Genomic DNA, 19,819 nt, shown 5'->3' with positions numbered 1-19,819 from the left:
ACTACAATGTCCAGGATTATTTCAGCAATGAAGAAAAAAAATGAACGTGGTCGGGATGGTGGCTTGATTGCTGAGCTTGAAATGGAAATTTGAAAAAAAAGAGAACCGCACCGACTCATGTTTACTAAAAGTCAAAATGCAAATAACGTCAATTTGAAACAGTCACGAATTTCAAAGATTTCAAAGGAAAAATAATATTCGCGGAAAAATTAGGAAGAATTTGAGAAAACGTTAACAAATGATTTTTTTAATCTTTAACCCTTTAAGGACGAGACACTTTTTCCTTATCGAAAATCAATTATTAATTAATTAAGCTGTCTATTGTCATTTAAAATCTAGATCTAGACTTTTTCTATATTGATATTTTTAACTTAAAGTTTATAAATGACAAAGCTGTTAGGTTAGTTATTCTCTAGGGGAGACTGGGGCAAAAAGTCACAAAACGGATATTTTATTTTTTTTACAAGTTACTCGAGCACTTCAAAAATTTCTAATTAGCGCAGTTTTATAGGAAATTTACCACTCTACAACTTTGTGAAAGAATTTTTCCTCTATTTTGTAAGGAAATACGTTTATTGAGCCAATTTCTAAAAGGTAATTTTGTGACTATTCTCAAAAATGCTGGGGGAAATAGTACCAGACATTGGGAATTATCATATTTCGATTCGCTTCATTACGGGCTTCCGTAAATTTGAAAAAATACCTAGAGGACATATTTTCATAGAACATTTATTCATCTACACCTTTGTAAAACACCGTTTTCTCTGCAAGAAAAGTGAGAAAACGAGAAAAGCGCTTTTCAAGCTATTATAGAAAAAAAAACAAAAGAATACAAATCGTTTGACCAATTTAAACAACAAGCGGCGAGATATGATAATGACGTTTCTTTTCGCCGTGAGACATCGGAAATTACTTCGCTCTTTTGTTACTTTTTGCTCTATATCTTTTGTTACTTTTTACCCCAAGTGGCCATTTTTAATAAAAGGATTTCTGGAGAAAAGAACTTTTATGAAATTCTAAAATAGATAGCGGATTGGTATTCAAATAATCCAAATTATTTAGAAAATATTCACCAGTGCATCAATTTTGGAATGTAAGTAGGTAATAATTGTTATCTTCTGCAAGGAAAATATTTCAAAAATAGGGCTGAAAATTTCGATATTTTTTATCTTTTAAATTCCATGTTCGAATTCTAAGAAACTTACGACATTGAAGAAGGTCTATGGAGGCTATCTATAGAAAAAAATTTGAGCTGCTATCTTTTTTACCTTGGAAGATATTGAATTTTGAATTTTTCGTTTTGTGACTTTTTGCTCCAGTCTCCCTTAGTGTTAAAAACATGTCAGAAATATTGAATATGAAAAAGTATGGCAAAACATTCGCCAAATTATTATAAAAAAAATTCTATTTAAATTTAATTACAAGAATTATTAAAAAAAAAAATAAAAAGAATTACGATATACATGAATTTGTAAATGGAAAAATCTAAAAACTAAAAAGTACAAAAGTGTATTTAAAAAAATTTAGGTCTTACGATGCCGAACGTATTTTACATTTCGTCTCCTGTCTTTCAATAAAAGGTTAATTTTATAAAAGATTAACTTTATTGCAAGCGACGAAATTCTCATAGAAAATGCATCGTAAAGGAATTTCTTTTTGTTTTTTCGTTAGAATTTGGATTTTCAATTTTAAGGACCTGCCTCGATCTGCCCAGCAATGTGTTGACCACTGGGATAAAAATTTTCTAGCATATTTTACAACAAATTGGTTTATAATTTTTCTTATTGGCCTACAAATTAGAATTTCCAAGCATTTTTGAACTCTGCCACTCTCTTGGTCCTTGTAAAATGTAAATTTATAAAATTGTTTATTATTTGTTTTATTTTTTTTTAATTTTTAAAGGAATTTAAAAACGAAGTACTAATCAGTGGGCAGTCTAGTACCTCAGTCGCCTGCTGTTCTAGTCCAACGTCTGAGTGCATTTTTCTGAGCAAGCTGTCATTGGGTGTTGTGTGTTTTCTTGTGAAAATTCCCTGAAAAAAGACAATAAAAGGGTGATTGCAGTGAATTAAGGAGCTTCTTTGTGAAGCTGAGTGTTTTGACTATCAGACTGCAGCAAGATATGGATTGCGCATGCAGTGGTATTTGATAAAAACTCAAGTGTTACAATGAGGCGTCAGGAGTTTTCACAGGTGAGGAATTTGGGTCTTTCCTGGGGTTTCTGGTGTCTTCCGGATATGTTGGGGTTGGCCCAGGAAGCTGATGATTTTGACGAAGGGGTTGGGGATTGGGAGGATTGGGTGGGAAAAATGCTAACGCCCAGTTTGACGAAGGTGAGGTTATGTCTGTTTATTGGGTCACTATTTTCTCATAATTCTTCACATCCGGAGGGCTAGTTATGAGACAAATTGATGGGCAATGGGTCTCGTGATGTGAGAGTGTCATTTGTGGGCCTGTACTGGGTGGTAAATTGAGTCAGCCGCCAAGCTCAATCGGGAAGCGTCCATGTCCCCCTCTTTTCAAGTGCTTTGTTTCCCAACCAATCGCTCACAAATCTCTTCCCTCTTGCCCTCCCCTGGACGTCTCCCATCGTTGCAGACGAGAGAGAGACTGAAATTGACCATGCTGGAGTCTCCGAGAGTGTCTGAGGATGAGGTTATTGTGGTGGATGCAGGTTCGTTTTGAGGATCAGTGTTTTTTTTTCCTTACCTTGATCAGTGTCTTTGACCTTGTGCCCCTCCACTTTTTTTTTGTTGTGCTCCAGACGATGCCACAGACAAGGAAGATGAGATCCGACGGAGACGCTGGAAGAGTCTCCTGACAGCCACGAGGAATGTGCTGTTTATGCCAAATAGTCTCCTGGGAGCAGAAAAAGTGCCCTACAGCTACCTGAGGGAGTTGATTGAGGTGATTGGAAGCACCTCGAAGGGCTCATCGGTGGAATATGTGGCCGATATGTGGAATATTGTGCTAAATTTGGTATCACTGATGAAGGCCACGTATGAGGAGACAAAGATTGACCCAGAGTTCAAATTGATCACAATCGATCTCCTCACACATTATGTTAACTATAAGGCCAGAATCACACAGATTGAGATCAACCATCGATCAATCACAGCCAATGAACTCGAAAGAAAGCGGGAGGATCTCTACATGAAGATTTTCCTTCTGCTTGATGGTGCCATTGAAGATATTCTAATGCTTCTCATGAATCTCGATGTCAAAAAGGAATACGATGGAATGCTCTATCCTCTTTTCAAGTTAGTCCCTCACATAGCAAGCATTTTTTCTCTTGAATTCTCCCCTGACTGTTGCCCCCTTTGCCTTTTTTTCAGAAATATTCTGACCAATCCCAAGTTCCACAAGAACATCGACAGCATTTCCTATGTCCGCAGGATTTTGTGCTTCCGCAAATGGAAGATACTGACGCTGCTGAGGAAAGAGAAGGAGATCATCTATGAATATGCTGATAAAATCATTCCACAGGTCATACCAAAAGCCAACAATGACTCAAGGATGTTCTTTGAGATCTTGTCTCCAGTTGCCACCAAGCGAAAGACGCAGCCGACAAGGTGAGTCATTACAGAAATCCATGTCCTTCAATCCAGCTCAAATTTTGCCAAAGTCTATCTCGGAATTCCCTCATCAGGTGGCTAGAAAACTTTCCTGGTTATAGGTCCTCCAATGAGCATTTATCGCTATAAATGAGTAGAGATGTCTGATATCTATACGAAAATAATGGCGAAGATTTTACAAATTTCTTCTATATAACCGTATAAAAGAGGTCCATATTCGGGTGAATGGGGAATTTTTTACATCCAAAATATAACAACTTTTTATTTTATACATAATCAATGCATTATGTACGGCAAAATGTATCGATTATGACTTAACAAAATATAATCACTCAGTAATGTCAGTATTATAACTATCGGCTGAAGAGCTGTCATTTCGTTGGAATTTTTCTTTAAAACTTGCTCAAATATTTTCCTCGAATCAATTATTATTTGTCCTCAACAATTTAGTAACATTTTGTATGCCTCGTGCACTTTTATCGCGTATGAAACTTTAATGCAATGAGTGTTTTCCGTTAGAGGATACAATTTTAGTGAACAATATTACATTCCCGACTTGAAATTCGTAATAGAAAGCTGGGAAATTTAAGAAAATAAAATTGTGTGGTTTTATTGTTTTTTTCAGCATATCATTAAAAAAAAACTTATAGATCTCAGGTTTTTATTGAGTTTATTGATAGAATACATCACTTTAAACACAATTCTGGACAAATATCGGTGCTCGTCAATGTTTTTTGCATACTTTTTCCATTAAATTGAGTTTGCCATCACCTATTTTCTGTAATTTTCCACGCCATAATCCTATTTTAGTTCCGATAAAATAAAATTAAGATATTATAACCTGATAGAGCAAGAAATGCGGAATAAAATACGTCTTTACACATTTTTGCTATTTTATCTACATTATGTCGTACAGTATATTTACAATACAGATTATTTACAACAATAATGTAACTACACAACATCAAGTGTCAAAACAGGCCAATTTTATAATTTTGGTGAACTTTTTCGACATTTCTGGGCACATTTTCTGCAACTCAGTTTTACAACAAATGATTAGAAAAGTGAGTTCTAACGCTTTCACTCCCGCTACACACTGCAATTAAAGAAAGAAATTTTTAGCAAACAAACACAGTAATAATTGACTATCCGTGAATTTTCCTTATCTAGCTAAATTTTATCACTTCTAACTCAGTACTCCACTCTACTGCTGACATTGATGCACTTTCATACTCTAATTTTGTGAAACACATCACATTTTTCACAATTTGAACTCAGAGATGTATCTTTGATTAGCAAATAAAGCAGATTTTGACAAACTGGCAGTGTTATATAAAAAGAACACAAGTTGGACATAACTTGTCTCCTTTACGGAACAAATGTAACTAAAATATATCAAAACATGATGTTCATACAATTTAACGACATTGTGTGAACATAACAGCAAGAATATGTAAAGTAATTATACTTTCGATATTTTCGACATAGATTTACACATTTTCACTCAAAAATGGATTATATTATGACTTATTTATGGATTATAAAAACATGTAGTCATAATTTTAAGGGGAAATACCAATATATTAACTCGAATTTATCAAATAAAACGTATTGTTCATAATAATAGAAAATAACTGATATTTTCTATACATTTTTTAGTTAAATTATTTTTATAGCATACAACGCACAAAGATTAGCACTGAATTTAACTAAAATTAGACATAAATATGACGTAAATGTTAAACAAAACGAATAAACAACACTTTATAGTGTTTTTCATTGGAAAACATGGTCGATCGATGAAAAATTCAACTGTGAAAAGGTACACTTTTAATTTTTCTGAGAATTTAACAAATTAAAATTTGTGAATATGAATGGATTTTCGCTTTATTTGGAGCCAAATTAACTAAATGATAAAACTGTGGTATAGAAAATATATAAATATAATAATTTAGTACTGTATTTACCATGAAAACAGTGATGTTTCCTTTTGGAGTAGCGAAAAATTTCCATTTAGAGCCGGTTTTGAATTAGCTTAATTTACCCTACAGACAATCACTCAAGAGTAAAATTCAAAATTGATATGTTTTTTGCGGAAAGTTCTAGACATTATCCGTTTTTTTCTATTTAACGTGGAGTATTTGAAGAAATTTACGCCAATAAAAACTTTATGAACCTAAAGAAAAGCGTTTCAAGCATTTTAAATTGTTTTTCAATACAGAAGTTACATTTTTCAAATCCCACTCAAGATATTTTTTTCTAATTTAAGATGTCTACACATTACAATTTTCGTCAAAAATTGCTTTTTTTGAAGGAAATTGGCTGCAGTGCTGTAGGCAGAAACGTCAAAATTCTGTCAAAATGCAATTTTTGACGAAAATTGCTTCCAATGTGTAGAGGCCTTTAGGAAGAACACGTAACTACACTGTTTTTAAATATTTGCTTAATTATTATCCATTCATTAATTTTATAATAACTGGCAATATTTTGCTGTTTTAAATATTTGTTTTGTTGGTTCTTGAGATATAAGAATTTCAACTTAATAAAAAAAGAACCTTTTCCCGTTAGACTCTCTATAAATTATGCGATTTTTTTCTCCGGTTTTAGTTAAAACAAACATTAAGAGTTTTAATGAGTTCACGGCCAAGTAAACTGCTAAAAATCTGTTCAATTTCGTATTTATTTAGAATATAAATAGGTTAATCAAAGATCTAATCATTAAATGGCCACAACCGTTTTATTATTTACGAGAGCTGAAACAAAATAATATTAAAATAAGAAACAATTTTGAAAATGATTGGTATCAAACTCAAAAAAATTAGACAAATAAAAACAGATAATTAAAAAAAAAAGTTCGAAATGCCTGCACAGTTTATTAAAAAAAACTTCATTGAAATTTATAATAAATTTACGGAAGTTGTATTTATTAAGTGAAATAATCATTTAAAAACCATTTAAAACTTAAAAAAACACGATATTTTAATTTATTTGCTTATTTTCTATGTAAATTAATCAAACGAATCAAACTCTCACCGGGAATACCACTCGAAAATTCTCCTCGGTTTTTGATGAGAAAATTTCGAATCGAAAATTTCGTGGATACCAAATAGGCGAGTTCCACACGGAGAGTTGGCTTTTCCCACAAAATCAAACTCTCACATCTGGAGAATATGGCCCCATGAGCACGGACTTATTTTAAATGAATAATTTTAAAATACTAAAAAAAAACTCAAAAAAACTGTCTTGGCTAAACTGCGATTTTTATATTTTTTTGTTATCATTTAGCATTTTTGACTCATTTTTATTGTTGTTATTGTATTTTTTTCCACGTAATACTTCAAGATTGTGCGAAAAGCAAACCTTGTAATTGCGAATTTGTCTGACAATTATTGTGATAAATAAAATACGGAAATACTTGTTTTCATTTTTCTTTGTTTATATTATGCCTAAATATTGTTTGGTTTGTTTCTTAATATTGTTTTCTCTTTCGTTTCTTAATTTGTCACGCATTTGTCAGGCGGGTTATTTTTGGATAATTAAATAATAATAAAAGTATTACTAAATAAAAATAAACTTGCGTAAGACGGTGAGGCTTTGATTTTATCAATGATACTCTGCTTTAATTCCAGAATTAATTATAATGTTAGCTCTACAACTGTTTGAAAAATTTATTTAAATTAACTTGAATCTTATTAAGCAACTTTATCGAATTAAATGTCTGTCTAGACAAAAATTCATGAGGTACAAGAAAAAAGCTTCTGGATATCTCTTTCGTGACAAATTTAATAATGAACAAAATTTGTATTGAATGATCATTCATAAGTTAATTCTCGAATTGCTTTCAGTATGAAAGCCATTTGAAGAACAAATAAATTTTTGAAGTAGGTTTACATAACAGTTAGAAAATAATGTGTAAATCTTTATGCTGATTTTATTTAAATAAAAATGAGCAAATAAAAAAAGCTAGAGTGCCTATGTAATCTGTGTTGCGAATTGAACAATACTTTTCCCAAAATATCTATTTTATTTTGTCAATTTAAAAATTATTCAGAGTTCCCACAGTGCAGAAAATTTCCGCGTATTGTGCGTATTATGTTGAGCTCTAAATTTCTTAATATTTTGCTCTCAAAATTAAGAAAATGGGTTCTTGTTGCAGAAAGTTAGTTCTCACAAAATGCAACAACTTTTTAGAATAAACAAAGTACCTTTAGTTGACACCAGGATCGTTTTAGTCGCAAAAGGGAAGTTTTATTCAAACTTTTCGACTCTTTAACAAATTCAAATGATATAGCCAGGGGGGGGGGGGGGTGGGTGACATTAGCTCTGAAAAATGCGACCGCTTTTAGTGTACATTTTTCCCTGTTTTCGCACACATTTCACGAGATATCTTCAAAACTATGTAGGTTGCCAATTTGGGGTTTTCGGTTGCCTCTTCGTTATTAAATTGGCTTTTATTTCGTATTAGAATTTTTTGCTAATTCATTCTTCTATGACAGAAAACAGCTATTAAACTCAAAAGTTTTTTCGGCTCGCTAAAAACATATGGAAAGCATAGGAAATGTCATGCCCCTGGATATAGCTTTAGACGGGATGGCCCAAGTTTGTTTTCGAATGTCTCTATTTTTTATTCAATAAAAGAGCCATTCAGTTAGATCAACATAATTAACTTAATTTTTTTAATTGTAATTCGCAAGGTCATTCTTGAAGAGCAAGTACGTAGATGTGCAGAAACAAGTGCAGGATTTCTTTAGACTATGGAGAAGAAGCCTCAGTGATCAGGACATGATCAATGAACGATTCTCCCGGGATATTATCAATTCGCTGCCGGAAGTTGAGGAATCTGTAAGTACAAGTAGTTTTTTAGGCATTTTCAGATTTTTCCCAGCAACTTTCGTCTTCAATCAACACAAAAAGTCTTCAATCAACAATTTCTTCAATCAACACATTATCTTCAATCAACATCTTTTCTTATTTTCTTTTCAATTTGCTTAAAATTTAACGTAAAATTTCAAACGAGAGATTCTTTCAATGGAATTTCATTTTTTCTTGCATTTTGTTTTTCATTTAACAAAAAAAAAATATCAAACTCAATTGCATGATTCAGGATCTTCAATCAACATTCTTCGAAGAAAGGAGTGAGAAGAGAAAGGAGCTGTCGAAAGGTGGTGGAAATGGGCTATGTAAGGCACAGGGAATAAGATTAGTTAAAAATAGTGTAGAAAAATCTAAAGCAGGAAGTTGGAATTGTAGATCAAAGAGTGACTCCATTTCGCATGTTCCTGTGATAAATTTATGTGATGGAGAAGACAAGATAGAAAAGCCCATGATTATTGTCGAGATTCTGGACAGTGATGAGGAGATTGAAGGGAGAAAGGCTGATGATACAGCTGAAATGCCCACAGAGACAGCTAAACAGGTTCCTATTGAAGATATTCATGAAAATTATGTAGAACGGAAGGATTCTCTGCCGGCTGTTCGGCAGAAAAGGGAGCAACCGAAGCGACGACTTCCGAAGAGGAAGATGCTAAAGGTTCCCAAGAGAAGAATCCACCGGACACGGAGGAAAAGAATCTTGGTGAGGAAACGAAAAGTTGAGACTACGTCTCTGCTTGGTTCAAGTGAAGTTGGTCCAGAAGATCCCAGTGAGGTATATTCCAATGTCAGTGATACCCCTCTAGATGATGATCTTCTGGTTGAACCAATTTCTGAGCATGATGTGCCAGAATCTACAAGGGATTCTTGCAATGCAACTCCAGTTCTGGATGAACATCCTATTCATGAAGATGAAAATACTCAATGTCTCGATGAACAGACAGATTTGGGGAATTCCAGGGTTATTTTCAGTACGTCCTTCAAAGGACGACACTGGAAGGATTTCTATTCGAAGGATCTCGAAGAACATCCTCCGAATGGGGCAAGAGTTTCAGTAAATCATTGTGATTTTGAAGTCACTACAGTAGAAGCAGGCAGAAAAGAGTTCGGCAGTGAGAACAATGAAGTCTTATCTGAATCTTGTGAACCCTGTCACAATGCAGAGAGCTCGATTGATAAGACATGCAGAGCAAATTCCAGTGAATTAAATGATTCGAGAGAATGTGAGAAAGAGGAATTTGAAGTAGCAGAAGAGGGCAAAAAAGTAATGGTAGAGAAGTCTGCAGAATCTTCACCGAGGAAGGCGGAAGTAAATATTCCTGAACAAGAGATAAAAGAATTGTCTCTTGAGGAAAAAGCTTCTGAAAAGGATCCAGAAGAGACAGTTGAAAATATGGAAGTTTGTAAAGTGGTGGTTCCAAGAGTTCCTGAAGAGGTTCTTCCAGAACTCTCTGAAGAACTTACTCCGAATGAGTCTGAAAAATTTGTTTCAGAAGGATTCGAAAGGTTTTGTAAAGATCTTGCTTCAGAAGTTCCTGAAGAGATTTCTGCAGAAGTCTCTGAAAATCTTCCTCCTTCGGTCCCTGAAAAAGTTAATTCAGATATTTCTAAAAGTCCTACTTCAAAAGTTGTTGAAGATCTTGTTTCAGAAACCCCTAAAGATTCAGCTGAAGATCATACTCTTGAAACTCCCAAAGAGCATCATTCCGATGCACTTGAAGAGCTTCCTTCAGATGCCTTTGAAAAGATTGCTCGAGAAGTTTCTGAAGAGTTTACTGAAGACGTTGCTGAAGTATTTTCTCTAGAAGTTTCTGAAGATCATACTGAAGATCTTTCTCCAGAAATATCTGAAAAGATTCCTCGAGATGTTTCGGAAAAGCTTACTGAAGATGTCGCTGAAGAGCATGCTCCAGCAGTCTCTAAAACGATTGATCGAGAAGCTCCTGAAAAGCTTATTGAAGACACTGCTGAAGAGTTTATTGCAGAAGCCTATAAAAAGATTCATCCTGAAGTTCCGGAAAAGCTAACTGAAGATACCGCAGAAAAGCTTGCTGCAGAAGTATCTAAAATGATTGATCGAGAAGTTTCTGAAAAACTTACTGAAGATACCCCAGAAAAGCTTGCTCCGGAAGTCTCGAAAAAGATTGCTCGAGAAGTTTCTGAAAAACTTACTGAAGATACAGCTGAAAAGCTTGCTCCGGAAGTCTCGAAAAAGATTGCTAGAGAAGTTTCTGAAAAGCTTACTGAAGATACCCCTGAAAAGCTCGCTCCGGAAGTCTCGAAAAAGATTGCTCGAGAAGTTTCTGAAAAGCTTACTGAAGATACCCCTGAAAAGCTTGCTCTGGAAGTCTCCGAAAAGACTGCTCGAGAAGTTTCGGTAAAACTTACTGAAGATACCACTGAAAAGCTTGCTCCAGTAAAGTCGACTCAAGAAGACAAGCCTTCAAATGAGAACACAAAAGTTCTAGTTGAAAAACTTGAAGATAGAGATAAGATGGATTCTGAAAACAAATATCCAGAATTTAGTGACATTTCAGACAATGAAATGAATGTTGATGAAATAGATAGGGCAGATGAGGAGCTTTCAGAAGAAGTTTCTCTTGAGTCTGGTCCAACAGAAGAAACGACTGTGGAATCGACAACACATCCAAATGGTGAAGATGACGATGAAGATGATATTCCCCTGAAGAAATTGTCCTCAAATAAAAATGAAGCGTTGAGAATAACTTACAGACTTCAGCGAACGAGGAAATACAAACCAGCAGGAACATACTGTGAAGATTCTCCACTTCTGTACGAGGAATTCTTTTCCAATGGAGAGATTTTTGAAGATCTGCCAAAGGAGACGGAGCCCGAACCAGTTGAGACTCAACAGGATTTCATGAAGGTTATGAATTTAGTACCACGTGAAATAGAGCCTGAAGAGGCAGAAGTAAATCAGGAAGAAGAACAGGAGATTACAAATGAAGATTCCCCTGAAGATCATGCAAAGAATGGTTCACTAGATGAATCTGAAGCACTGCCTACTATCCCGATTGAGAATGGATATGCGTCTGAAGATCCGGAGAAGATACCAACAGAAGAACCTCCTGTTCAAGAATCCAATGTTTCCAGTGCCCTTGGTAATAATGAAGATGACTTCAAAATCAACAAAGAAAACTCACTAATTTCTTTCTGCACTAAGCCATCTCTTGAAGCTCCAAAGCTCAAAATCCTATCACCTGAGGCTCTGTTTTGTGTAGAAAAACCCTCCAGTATACAAGAAGAGCACCTGGAAAAGAGCAAGAGAAAAGGTTTCAGTTACGGAAAGAAGATAAAGAGAAAACGACACAAATCCTTCCCTATACCAAGCAAGAATAACATCCTAAAACCGCCTTTTCTCAAGTCAGCTCTCAAATCCTCAAATACCCCAACATCTCCTATCAAGCGTCGAGTATCGTTCAATTTGGAAGTCACAGAGGCTGATACGGATGACTTTTTCAAATGCTACAGAGTTCGGAAACGAAGAGAAGATTCCTCCGATGAATCAATATCTGGACACTCGCACAAGCGAAAAGGTGGAAAGGAATCCAAGAAGAAGAAAAGACATAAGAGATCTCCTCTGTATCAAAGCAGTGCAATAAATGATTTAGATACTGAGTTTCAGGAGAGATTTTCACAATGTTTATCAATTGGAGATATACCAGAAGATGCTGAAGATGATTCTAAGATAGAGAGTTCAAAGAATTCTGAGAATATTCCAGAAGTTGCAGAAGAAAATTCATCTTCTCAACCTGAAACTGAAGATACGAATTCTTCAGAAAATGTACGAAGTATTGAGGATAACTCTCTGAATTCCCAGGAATACGATGATTTTAGGGAAGCTTCAGCAGAAATAGGTGAAGGTAGTGAAATATCGACGCCCGAAGGAGCAGATTTTATGAATGAAGATGAGAATGATGATGCAGGAAGTATTGAAAATGTTGAAACTTCTCACAATCAAGATGAAGATGATAAAAATGAAGATGATGATGTATTTGCTGAGAATGATGATCCATCCAATCCTATTGAGTTCGGAGATATTTCAGGAGATATCTTTGTTTCGAGTTCTTCAGAAAATGAAGATGATATGGAAGATCGGATGGAGGTGTCAGGCAGGAATGGTCAAAAAATGATAATGATGCATGTAGAGGTGATGTTGGAGAAGATAATTGATTCAAAGAAATTCTGCAAGCAACGCGGTATCAAATATATTTCTAAGCAGGATTATCAGGATGGAAAGAAGAAAAAGTCCAAGAAGTGCAAGCACAAACACAAGAAACGTCGAAAATCAAGAAGAGAATCGAGAGATATGCCTCCTGAGGAAGAAGTGTTGGAGGATCAGATGAAAATTGAGAAGAAGTGTAATGAAACAACGGAGGAAGAACTATGCGAGATGTCTCCGGCAGAGAACAATCAATCAGCAGAATTTGCTCCGGCAGTTGTTCCTGTGTCGGAAAAATCTCCAGGACCGATAAAATTGAAACTGAGATCGCAGGAGGAGTTGATGATACCAGAAATGAAGCAAATGCAATCGATACAGCAATCGATTCAGCAAGTCGATACGTTGGATTTGGAGAATGTAACTAGGTTAGATTATCACTATCTAGACAATCATTATTTGTTTGACTCATCAGAAGCTCATTCAAATATCAAGGAAGACATTGAACAGACCATTCAGAGTCTGATAACCCTTTCGGAGCCGGATGACTTTACGAATCGATCGGAGTACTTTGAATATGATAGTGGAAAGTCGAGCAATGTGAAATCTACGAATTCTTCAAAGGGTTCTGATCAGAAGACGCCATATACGGAAGAATCACCAGGAGTAATAGGTCTTCTCAATGATGATATGACAATGATGACATCAGTAATGCCCATTGATATTTGTCCTCAAAAGAATGGACCAATTGAAATGGTACGGAGGCAGCAGCAAGTGGTCAGCATGAGTGATATTCTGGCACCGAAAAAGGCTACTCCCGAACCTCCGGCAGAATGTCTGAGTTTCTATGATAGTGGCAGTGATAAGAATATCACGGGAGAGTCCTTTTGCGATGAGAACCATTCAGTTCGGCAGGATAACTCCAAAATGCCCGGATTTAGCGAATCACCTAATGAAATCAGATCATCCAGTCCATATGTACGAGTTCTTTCCTTCGATGACATTCACATGGGCAAAGATATGTGCGATGAACCATGTGATGTTTTATCCAAATTTCACATGACTCCTCCGCGGCAAGACAATGAATTTGTCACGATCAACAAGAAAGATTTAGCTGACATCTCTTCGGTGTCTATCTCTCCGGAAATCCCACAGAAAAATTCAACAGAAACACTTCCCACAGACAAACAACAATGTCAGGAAGTTGTGCAGCAAGTACAAGAGCCAGATAAGAGCATTGATGTAAGCGATGAAAGTTCAAGTAGTTGGAATTCCGGAGGGAATTCACACGAAGTTGCAGAAGCTTCGCGAAAAACTGTCGCTACAGAAAAACCTCCAGAACCACCAGCACAACCCAAAAAGCCTCAAGATAAACCTCGACCCAAAGTGAAATCAGACAAAGTGACCAAGATTCCACCGAAAGAAGCTCAGGTCTTCTTCCCAATTAAATGCAACGAAAGGATTCCCGTATCCAAGCATACGCCCATTAAAAATCGGTCTACAGCTACTTACTCATCGTCCAAGACAACTATCATCCGGAAGTCACCTTCACCAGCCAGACGGACAATTACCTCGACAAGAGAATTTAGGGAGAAGCCATCACATAACCTTCTCGATATGCCACAGTTGATTGATGATGATGTGGAAGAGACAGAGAGATATCCCAGTAAATCATTTATAAACAAATCGTATACTCCAAAGAGAAAGCCCGAAGAGGTGCCAAAGAGCCCGGGGCAGCCCAAGATGACTGGGGAGGAACTCTTTGATCAGTTGAAGAAGGCTGAACTGCAGACAAAGTTGATCGGAAAGATTCCACTGAAACGAACAGAAAGTACTTCAACAGAATTATCAAAATCGTCAATGAATGATATCGAAGTGGTATCTCCTCTTGAAGCTGTGACCAAGCAACCAGAGACAATCCATCCACCTCCGGCAAAAATAGCCAAAATCCATCCACAAGTGGTAGATAAGGAGGAATCTCGGAGGAGGAAACATGGTCAAGTATATAGGAGAGATCCTTTTAGAAATCCCGAAATGACAACCTCATCATTGTCCCCAGAAATGAAAGCTCGTGAGAATCTTGTGAAAGAACTTGGGCTTTCCATGGGTGTTGATGATTCCACTCTTAAGGTTAGACTGGAGCATAAATTGAATGAATTGAATGCTCTGCCAACTCCTCTGGTGTACTCGGAACACAAGGAACTGAAGGCAAGAAAGGAGTCACTCCAGAAGCACCTTAGTATTCTAACAGCCAGATTGGGTAGTAGTAGTTTTAGATCGAAGCCAATAGCCCTTGTGCCACCTTCAAATACAAATCGTGTCAAAAGTCCAGTGGCGTCGTCGTCCTTTGATCGCTTCCAGGCAGACGTTTCGAGTTCATCGAGTTCGTCAACACCAACAAAATCTCGACCACAGTCCAGTAATCGACCACACCAGAATTCCTGGAATCCTGAACACATCCCCACAGAAGTAATAATAGCGACGTATCAACAAAAAGCTAAAGATAAACAATCAAAACGCCATCACTATGTCTATACCTAAGAAAATCTTTTTTTTTTAAATTTCAAATTTCGAGGGACAAAAGAATATTTTACAGTCAAAAAAAATCAAAAAATATTTGAAATTAAATGCATTTACCACACAAAACAACAGCAACACAAAAAATAGCAGAGAAATATTTAAGGATTGCTGAGATTTCTAGCACACAGATAAGTAAAGATATTTAAAAAAAAAACAAATCACGGTTAAAACATTTGGAAATGAATTTTGGGATAAAAGACTTTTCAGGGAATTTCTATGAGAAACTGTAGGTCTTTTTTTTTTGTAATTCTTAATATGCAAGGAAGTTGTATTGAACATTCAAAGGAGACTCCGCCCTAAAAGAAAATAGCCCATGTCTCCTTCAGTGGTTATGACAAATTGTTATTATAAAATTAATGTTGATATTGTTGTTCTTCAAATTTGAGGTAAGACCTTTCTCTTAAATTCGAATTTTCATAAGAGGTTACTGTAAAACTTTTGAGACAAACAACTACTAAAATTAAGCCACGCCCATAAATCGTGTCCCGAATTTAAATTCCAAGAAGACAAATGACTCACATTAAAAAACTATAGTACATACAAAAATACTATTTATATTTCTTGAAAGTGTATTTCATTGTGATTCAAATCCACTTTATGGTTTTTTATTCAAGCGGTTTCTCCGCGAAATCTTTGCACCATCTTCTTTACTCCCCTCATAAGGCTCTGAACAAGGTCGTCCCCACGATCTCTGACGACTTTCTTCCACTTTCGTGCGAAGTCATGCAAATTTTTGGCTGGATTAGCCTTCTTCTTCAAGTCTCCTTTCAAAATTCCCCATTATTTCTCAATGGGGCGGACTTCTGGAGAGCAGGGCGGCTTGACCTTCTTATCTACATATTTGACATTGTTGTTGGCAAACCATTCCAGGGTGGCTTTCGCGTAATGACATGATGCCAAATCAGGCCAAAATAGAGGAGGGATGTCGTGGCTTTGATATAGTGGCAAAAGTCGTTTTTAGAGGCACTCTTTATTGTAGATATCCGCGTTCATCGTCCCTGTTATGAAAAATTCTTCGCTGCGACATCCACACGAGCAGATTGCCATCCAAACCACATATTTCTTCGGGAACTTGTCGCAATCTTTGAACCTGTACTTGCTGGCTACACACGTACGAGTCTTCGCCGTGTAAAACTGTTGGCCGGGCAACTGAGTAAATTCACCTTTTACGACAGTTTCGTCGTCCATCAAAATGCATCCTTGAAAGCCTTTCAAAACTCGATCACTCAGATTTCTCGACCTCGTTTTGGCACTTTGCCTCTGCTTTTCCGTGCGATGGGGAACAGCTTGAGCTTTGTACGTTATCAATCCGTTATTCTCTTTGATTCTCTGCACTAAGCTCTTGGAGATCCCCAGCTTTTTGCCCACATCTCTGACTGAAAGACAAGGTTGCTTCTGGAAAAGCGCCAACACTCTCTTCTCCATCCTCTTGTTTACAGCTCCAGGTTTTCTGCCACATTCTGGCTTTCGAACAACAGTCTTGAGTTCCTTGAAGCGTAATATAACCCTTCGCACCGTGGATAGACACTTTCCGGTGATCCTTCCGCTTTCAGAATAGCTCGCTTTTGGATTCTTTAGGTACTTGTCCACGATCAATTTGCGCAGTTTCTCAATTTTTATCACTTTTCTCAGCCAAAACACAACCTTTTTCAATATTTTTTTCAGAAATGAAAAGCTGACGAAATTCTCTTGAAACGTCAAAAAAATCAAAACAAAACTCAATTCCTATTGTGACTACCTTCATGTCGAAAACTTATCATTTAAATCCAGGACACGCTTAAATAAGAATGTAATTTTGCTCTTTTCACTCTTTTTTTTTCTTCTTTTTTTATCAAACAATGTAAGAGGGGCGGACCCTATCTGTTTGAGAAAAATAGATATCAATATCAATACAAAAGAAGCCCAAAGGCACTTCCTCGAAGCATCCTAGAGTTGATGGGAGACAAATCGTGTTGGAAATGACTGCCTAACATGAAAACTTCTGTTCGATATGAAGGATATCAAGATATCAAAACATATTCACAATAAATCAATTCTCCTTAGAGAACATGGGATTCTGATACCGTTTCTTAGACTCATAATCCTCTCGTTCAGTAATAACCTTCCCGATTTGAGAGCTCTCTTCAGTAGAGGTTTTTCCTTTACCGATTCGAAGGTATATCAGAGAGAATTTACCTAAAAACCCGTTGGAAGTTCGAACGTTCAAACCGACGAGTTACACAAAAATGAGCAAGTTCCTAAAAAGGACATCTCTTTGAGTGAAAGTGCAATTAAGACGTTCTTCCATCCTGAATTTCCACAAAACTACACAAAAAATCACTTTTTGCAGCAAAAGTTTGCACACTGTTGCTGACATTGTTGACGATTGAAGTGTCAAGAATATCGAAATTCGAAATGGCAGAACAATCAGCGCTAAAGCGGCGAGTACGTGAACTTGTACTTTAGGCTTCCGGTAGATTTTCGAATGGGTTTGGCTTGGCTTTGGATTGGCATTGTCTCTTCGAAAGGTTATTACTGAACGGAGCCAATGAGTCAAAACAAGTTGAAGTGCACGAGGCAATTGGTTAAGATTAGTAGAAAAGACAGTCAGAGTCGGTGCCCCTATAGCGTAGCGGTCAGAACATAATCCTAAAGGTCCTAAGATCCGAAAGGTTCTAAGTTCAAGCCTAAGTGGGTTCAGGATATTTTCCTGTCGTGCTGAATGTCACCTCTCTCTGTGCACAATTACAAAAACTCTTGGGATTTCGAACCAAGTGAAGTCCTGCTCGAAACGTACTCTCGGTATCAAGATAGCACAGTAAGTGGAAGATTTGGCATTATCGTAGATGCGGATGACTTTGTCTTTCGTGGGTGACTTTGCCTCTCATGTTCAGAAGCTTTTCTTTAATTTTAGCATTTAAGAATGGTCTTTACCGATCCGAGTTGTCAATTTTATATAATGAAAGGAATCTTTCGGGTTCCGTCTACAACTTTTAGGTTTTCCGATCGGCTTAGTTTGTTGGAGAAGTTTTGCAGTACCTCCAATTGAATGTTAAAAATTCAAAAATTTAAAAATGTGTTGGATATAAGCGATATAAATTTTGAAGGAGGCGTGGCCTAAAATTTCTTTAATTGAAAAATAAGCTGAGAAAGTTCAATGGAACGTTTTTGCAATGAAGACGACTTAGAGAAAAAACATTACAGATTTTCGTAGTTATACGTCCCTTTTGGTAATTAAAAAGTTCGTTTTTATGAATTATTTTTTAGGGTTTTCTTAAAAAAAAAGAATAAAATAACATAAAAAGATTATATAGCACAGTTCTGCTTCAAAATATAATTTTTATTTGTGTTTTTCTCAAACACGAAATTAATGGTGCAAATCTAGGATTGTACTACTTTCTAGAATAGGCTTACATATTTAGTTTTCTTTTTTATTAGGTTTTTTTCTGTGATAATTTTCCACTCCTCGTGAAGATAATTTTGAAAACAAAAAAATAGTAACGTATAGAAATAAAAAGAGGCAAGTTAGAGCATTGAGAAAATGTAATTGTTCAGTCAATCGTACGTAATTCAAAGTATGCTATCCATTTATATTAATCCTCTACCTCCAGACCTAATAAGTTCGTCAATGATACATAATATTATATTTATAGAATAGAAATATCAGTAGATTAAAACAAAAATTAAGTCATGATTGAGATATATCACAAGGGAGATCTTATTTAAACGTTTTAAGTTTTCTTCATTGTAAATACGAAAAGATAGAAGGAGGTGAATTTAGTAATTTAAAAAAAAATGAAAACTAACAATTTTTCCTACAAAATACAAACGTAAGATAGTGACGTAATGTGACGTAATATAAAATATCTTAATAGAATTTATCAATGTCTAGGAAGAAGCTCGCTTTTCGGAGTAATTCAATTTTAGGATATTTCTATTGGTAACAATTTTGCAGATAGGTGTGTAAATAATTTATTATTAAAAGAAAAAAAACAACAAAAAATGAGAAAGAGGATGTTTAGTAGAATTTTATTTGCATAAACAAGTAATTTAATGGACGGATCCACACGAGCTCAAGACTTATTTCAAATATATATTACTTTATAGTCCTTCTCACAACTTTCAAGCAAAAGGCTGCAAAAGTAAGGGGTGTATATGGTGGTTAAAAATAAGTCTTAAATTTAGGAGTATAAGTTTAAAATATTCAGATTTATTTAACGTATTTGCAATCAGTTGAGATTTTTTTCCTGCCCATGAAGCACATAAGCTTCCCTCCTTCCTAGTTTCTTTATTTTTTGTCTTCAGGATTAAGAGCAATAAATTCAGTTTGTGTGCGTGTGAGAAAAATATAAATTAACTATATATACGATAAATAGTGTACTGAGAGAAAGTCGATAAGAGATACGAAATAAAATTGAATAATAAAATTTATTTACTGACTTTTTCTATGCAATTCTAAGATTATCACTTCATACCTGTCCTTTCTCTTGTCTCCTCCCATCCAGACACAATTTACCCTCGCGAGGAAAATCTAGATCAATAGAGTGGCTGCATTTGATGTGAAGAAGAAAAGTGAGAAAATAGTTCCAAGAAAAAAAAAATTAAGTGAAGAATGGGTTAGAAGAAGAGTGGT

General features: G+C 35.7%; 2 protein-coding genes across 2 annotated transcripts; both read left to right on the top strand.

The window, feature by feature from the left end:
• The first annotated feature begins 1,970 nt into the window (after window positions 1–1,970).
• On the top strand, window positions 1,971–9,699 carry LOC129800567 (uncharacterized). The gene is made up of 5 exons (XM_055845056.1): window positions 1,971–2,192; window positions 2,599–2,674; window positions 2,765–3,260; window positions 3,336–3,572; window positions 8,270–9,699. The coding sequence occupies exons 1-5, from the start codon at window positions 2,169–2,171 to the stop codon at window positions 8,565–8,567; spliced, it is 1,131 nt and encodes a 376-aa protein (XP_055701031.1). The 5' UTR covers window positions 1,971–2,168; the 3' UTR covers window positions 8,568–9,699.
• On the top strand, window positions 8,671–19,617 carry LOC129800557 (titin-like). Its single transcript, XM_055845031.1, has one exon. The coding sequence runs from the start codon at window positions 8,671–8,673 to the stop codon at window positions 15,166–15,168; it is 6,498 nt and encodes a 2,165-aa protein (XP_055701006.1). The 3' UTR covers window positions 15,169–19,617.
• Window positions 19,618–19,819: the final 202 nt, after the last annotated feature.

This window comes from Phlebotomus papatasi, chromosome 2 (genome assembly GCF_024763615.1).
Source record: "Phlebotomus papatasi isolate M1 chromosome 2, Ppap_2.1, whole genome shotgun sequence".
NCBI classification, from domain to species: domain Eukaryota; kingdom Metazoa; phylum Arthropoda; class Insecta; order Diptera; family Psychodidae; genus Phlebotomus; species Phlebotomus papatasi.
Note: the sequence above shows the minus strand (reverse complement) of the source record. Positions and strands in the feature narration are given on the sequence as shown.